Consider the following 6,000-nt stretch of genomic DNA (forward strand, 5'->3'; position numbering starts at 1 on the left):
CAGTGAGGAGGGAGGTCAACCTAGCTGCATTGCATTGTATAGGGTGTGAAATTGTTCACAGCCCTGAGAGATGTAACTAGGTCAACCTAAGGCTGTGTCTACACTAGCACTTTTGTCAGTAAAACTTGTCGGTCAGGGGAGTGGGAAAAACCCTCCCTGACCAATGTAAGTTTCACCGACAAAAGCGCTGGTGCAGACAGCGCTGTGCCAAGTCCACACAGAGCGGCTACATGGGAGACCGTGCTGCTGTAAGGTCTGTCGTGTGGACATAGCCTGTGTTTTAAGTATAGACCATGCCTTAGCGTCTGGCTACAGCAGTCTGAAATCGGAGCTGCTTCTCTAGAACAGTTCATTTCTTCACCTCTGCTTTCCCTCAGTAATTTCTATACTGACGGGCCTTTGCTACCCTGGAAACTTTTAAAAACTCCCAGGGGCAGTAGTGACCTTTTAGAAAATGTTCCTAGCATAGACCTACATTTAACTACACAAATGTGGGTTTTTGTTTTTGTTTTTAAATGAAAAGCAGTGGGCTAGATTCAGAGATGCCAATTAACTACTGCTTCATTTTAAGTCTGTGGGAGGTGAAGGTGCTTATCACCTCTGGAAATCAGGCCCTTTATAGCTATTTCTTCTACAGGCTGCAAAAGAAAAAAAGATTATCTCTCATTCTAAGTTCTTGGGAGGCAGATACTGGAAGCCATGAAATATTTAGATTTAACTATCTGCCTTGTTCTACTTGACATATTTTCTTGACATATTTCTTCGGATATGCATCCGAAGAAGTGGGCTGTAGTCCACGAAAGCTTATGCTCTAATAAATTTGTTAGTCTCTAAGGTGCCACAAGTACTCCTGTTCTTCTTTTTGACATATTTTGTATGTCTAGATTTCAGGTTTAGTGTTTTTAATGTCTACCTTTTAAGGTAATAGGCAGCAGTTATCAATGTTGGCATTTTCTTTTCTTCAGCTCCTGACCCCTAGTTTTCTTTTTTTAAACTTTCAGGAAATGAAGAATTAATGTTGCCTGAAACTCCTATATCTATTTGTCAGTGAAAACAATAGGCTAAAAATGTGCCTGTCCAGCTCTTTCAGCTTGAGCACATAATTTCCCCTGCTCTGTCAGCTCCACTTTTTGTGAAGAGGCAGTGAATTGGTATGAGAGTTGTGCTCTGAGTGCTGCAAGTATGCTGTACAATAAAATATAAGATGAACTGGGACAGAATGAGTATGCACGCTCACTGGTATGGTAAGCAGACAGGATTATTTTGATAAGCTGTATCAAGCTAAAAGTATACATCAGACAACAGCTCATCTAACTTAAGGCATGGGAAATGTATCCTTAGAAACTTTGGCAATTTCCTTAAATAACTTTTGTTACTTGGCTATCCTTTAAAGATACGGTTTAATAGGATTCTAGCAAATTAAGCCCCTTTTTTGACTCTTTCAGGCTCACCTTGCACATGTCAACGTGAGATAATTGCATAACTATGTATGTCTGATGGGGTGTGCCACAGCAACTTGCTATCAAGAGTAGCAGAAAGTGATTGTAGGGGAGGAGTGGGAATTCAGCCTATCACTTAGTTTGCACCCTGGGGATGGGGGTGGGGTGATTTCTAAGCAAGGTCATCAGGTCAGAACACTTCGCATTTCCTGCCCAGTAACTTAGTTTTGTTTGGTGAAACTGCAGTTTGCTGGCTAGAGCAGAGCAGTAAGGGTTTAACGTCTTACTCAAATACAAGTCTACCCACTTGGTGGAGTGGGAGAATACTCCTTTAGCATTGCGCTCCTGTGTGTGTGAATGCTTTGGATAGAGAGGCAAATTGCACCAAACAAGTAAGCGTGAAATTGCAGAATTCAATAGTGATATCTGGAGGCTTAAGTATGCCCAGTTCCTGTGCTTTCCAGTTAACAGGAAGGCTCATTGTACAAACCATATGTATCACTTTCCATTACATGAAACAAGCTGTTCTGCTGAAACATACTCTAAATCTTTCAGCAAAGTACAAGGGGCACCAAGCTGCCCAAAAATACCCACTCTGCACTGAAGCATGTGGTGGTTAGAGGATTATAAAAGCTTGTGTGCGGCTTCGTTACTCAACTGCCTGACCTGCCTACATGAAAACTTTGGCGCTGCCTCAGATGCTCTAAGCAGTACATTGCCATGAGAATTGGAGTCCAAACCTGCACAAAAAAAATAGCTAGACATGGCAAGTGACTCATGGCAACAACCAAATAAAATGTCTGTCTTTAAATAAATAGCTTCCTACTGTCAGAAATCAGCTCAGACCCTCTTGCAACCTCCCTCAATTGGGAGAATGGGATTTTTAGAAAGAGGAGTTACACTGTGGTTTAGCTTCTGTAGTATTTGTTCCGTGAATAGGTGAAACCTTGCAATGTCCTTTCATCTGCCTTTACACCTAACTGGTTAACGCCTTCCCTTGTTTATTCTCCATGGCAAATCCTTTCCCACAGCATAAGCTAAGGTTTCATTTGAGTTTTTCCCTAGGATGGGAGAGGTGGGGGGATATTGTTCTTTCCCCGAGATGCTTATTTTTGCACAAATTTCCTGTCAGCTCTTTACCTCCTCTTGTGTTATGTACCCAAGACAAATTTTCAAAAATAGGAGTCGCTCCTAAATCCTGTTTTAGGTAAATAAGGATAACTTTTAATGCTGCTGAGCATTCGGCACCTCCCAAAGACTTCATTGGGAGCTGCTGGGGGCTCAGTACTTATTTAGGAGCCTAACTAGAATTGAGTTCTTGACCCACTTACAAACAAGAGATCTTGTAGCTAGGTAAGCACAGCTAGTCTGGCTGCAAAGTTATAGAAGGTAGGACTGGAAGTAAGGTTGGGTCACCGGTTATCCCTTCTGCTGTTTCCTTGTTTTATTACATGCCTAGGCCAATGCAAATAGATTTAAGACATAGCAGCTTCAGAGGGATTCTGCTTAATCTTAAAGCTCAAATAATGCCTCAATCTAGGTGAAACTAACAATTTGTCCCACTAAAAGTAACCTACAAAACCTTGAGCAGTTTAGGGGGAGACAGCTAATGACCTAGGAGGAACTAAGTATCAGAGGGGTGGCCATGTTAGTCTGTACCATAAAATCAACAAGGAGTCCAGTGGCACCTTAAAGACTAACATTTATTTGGGCATAAGCTTTCGTGGGTAAAAAAACCCACTTCTTCAGACGCATGGAGTGAAAACTCCATGCGTCTGAAGAAGGGTTTTTTTTACCCACAAAAGCTTAGTTTTATTTGTGCATGTTAGTCTTTAAGATGCCACCGGACTCCTTGTTGTTCTAGGAGGAACTGATTAATTGGTACAGATTACTGTGATACACATTCCTTTTTCTGTTTAAGGCTGAAGAATTTGTGAAATTCCCCTTGTACTTCTGCTAATTCCCATCTAGCAGGCAGTTCATATCTAGCTCTAAAACTGAAAGTGATCTATTTCTAAATGTCAGACTTGGTCTCTCACTTGGCTTGCTCCTGGTAAACACGGAAGGTTCCAATACTTAGTTTTCCCAACAGTTTACGGTCATGGTCCCTAATACCATTGCATGTACAGTGTGTTCCTGGAATTGTGCCAGGAAGCTTTAAGGTACTAGATATTGGAAACTGCAGAAGTCTCCATTTTACTGTTAGAATTCAGCTTTTGCCTGTCCGACTGTGATTAACAGAGCAGGGTGTTAAATAGGGCATAGAACTGAAATGCTAACTGTCAAATGACTGAAAACTTCATCTGATTATATTATGACCATTGAGTAGCTAAACCCACGTTTTACCATTAATAGTAGAAATTTTTTACAAGAAACTTGGCATAGGAGAGTCAATGGTTTTATTATATTTCTGTGTTACTATGTGGTGGCTAGATAAATTGTTTTTTCATTGCTTTTTCTTTGATCTCAACTGCCTGATACTAGTGAGAGTAGGGTGACCAGATGTCCTGATTTTTATAGGGACAGTCCCGATTTTTGGGTCTTTTTCTTATATAGGCTCCTATTACTCTCCCACCCCCGTCCCGATTTTTCACACTTGGTGTCTGGTCACCCTAAGTGAGAGTGAAGTAAGTCAATTCAGTGATCCCCTCAAATGCTTGATGACTGATCCTATTTCCCCAATTTATTCCAAATTACCAAAATTAGCTAAACTTTAAAAATCTAGATGCAGTCTTGTTTAACTCTCAATTTCTAATTAAAGGACTAGGGCCAGATATAAAGAAGTTCTGTTGCAGAAGTTCACATCTGTTTTTGCTGTTGTTTGCTTGTTCCCTCACCTATCTATCTCCTAGAACTGGAAGGGACCTTGAAAGGTCATTGAGTCCAGTCCCGTTTTTGCCCCAGATCCCTAAATGGCCCCCTCAAGGATTGAGCTCACAACAACCCTGGGTTTAGCAGGCTAATGCTCAAACCACTGAGCTATCTCTCCCCCACTTCCCCCTCAGTTACCTTATTTGACAGACAGGATTAGGATTTCAGGTGAGCTAGAATAAACATGAGATTAATTCTAAAGCAGCAAAGGTCTCATCTGCATATCAACATCCAGTCATAAGGACAAGAGAAATATATAGAAGATATGACCTATGGAGAGTTTGTTTGCTTCAAAAGCTCTTTACCATCCGTTTAAAATAAGTAGCGCTAATAACAGTTGTATGGGCAGTTATACTAACAGAATTAAAGTTATAATGGGTCTTTCTGAGTCTATCATACAGTCTAGTAAAACTACAAGTACTCTTTGGGAGAGCTTTGCTTTCATGAATAAGCTTAGACTTTAAAGGGGGAAAAGATCCAGTCACATAGAACATGTTGGATTTGAGATCCTCTTAGATTAAATGATGCCTAGCCAATTGCTCTAACTAAATACTTTCCCTGGGTATTATTTAATGCTATTTATTCTTCTTTTCCAGGTGGAGTGCGTGGAATAGCACGAGGAGGCCTTGCAGGCTTGATGCTTACTGGCCTCTATGCTCTCTATAACAACTGGGAGCATATGAAGGGCTCAGTACAACGACAATCCCTCTGAGCAGGGTCATGAGGACTGACTATAGGACATTTATGTAGTTCACCAATCAAATTGATTGCAAAATCTGTCTGGTGATGTCCCTTCATATTTTATCTACAATTAGTGTGAAACTGAATGGAAGCTATTGTACTGTGAGGAAGTTCATTGACACCATTTACCAGGACTGGCACATTTCTTCTAGCCAGCAGACTACTGGAGGCAGCAGTACCTGTTGGATCTGCAAATGATTACAATGTAGCCATTAACTTCTCCTCAAACGGCACAGATTGTCTCCCCAGCATCTCACTTTCTACTAGCCCTGGACATAAGCTCCAAGATCTGGTCCCCTAACTTGGCTCATGTAGACAGTGCTATGCCACCAGGTTCATTCGGTTATTTGTGTACTATGATTGTGCTACTTTCTAGCCAATAAAGTTTGAATCCCTAGAGCTAACTGCTGCAGTTCTAACCTAAATAAAAATGGTTTTGTAAGCCAATGTTAATTCAGCTGGAGCAAGGTGGAGTTTGTCATTAGCAGTTAGCACAAGCCTTGCCTTGTGCTAATGGTAAAAGCACAGTGAAAACTGTTAATAGGTATATCAAGCAGTAAATAGAAGCATGGTACGAATGTGCTTTTTCTAAGCTGTCTTCTTTTAACCTGATAAGGCAAAGAAACACCTAGAGTCCAGTGGTTTTTGTTTGATTATAAAATAGTTTTGTTCAGGAACATGTCTGTGGTAAAAATTGAGGGCCGTGGTAATTTTTCAAGAAATGCTGAATGACAATGCCATAACCCCCCCCAACGTCCATCACTAAGTCCAGTAATTTTGTCAAGTGTCTGCTGCCGTGCAACATGGTGATGCCAACCCCTGGTTTTGTTTGATGGGGCAATGTGATTAGGTCACAGAAGGACAATGCATAGGAATTAGTGGAACAGAAAAGCCACAGGCCAATTGGCTCCTGCTGCTAGATAAATGGTATGGTGATAGTTTTAAAGGG

The 6,000-nt window shown here is 41.1% G+C and overlaps 1 protein-coding gene across 1 annotated transcript in view; it reads left to right on the forward strand.

Annotated features, from left to right (window-relative positions):
• Positions 1-5,508, forward strand: part of TIMM23B (translocase of inner mitochondrial membrane 23 homolog B) — a 36,126-nt gene extending 30,618 nt beyond the window's left edge. Inside the window, exon 7 of the mRNA XM_054035360.1 lies at positions 4,907-5,508. Within this exon, the coding sequence (XP_053891335.1) occupies positions 4,907-5,022 (116 nt within the window). The 3' untranslated portion in view covers positions 5,023-5,508. The remainder of the gene's footprint in view (positions 1-4,906) is intronic.
• The last annotated feature ends 492 nt before the right edge of the window (positions 5,509-6,000 follow it).

The sequence above is a fragment of the Malaclemys terrapin genome, chromosome 7 (genome assembly GCF_027887155.1).
Source record: "Malaclemys terrapin pileata isolate rMalTer1 chromosome 7, rMalTer1.hap1, whole genome shotgun sequence".
Classification (NCBI taxonomy): domain Eukaryota; kingdom Metazoa; phylum Chordata; order Testudines; family Emydidae; genus Malaclemys; species Malaclemys terrapin.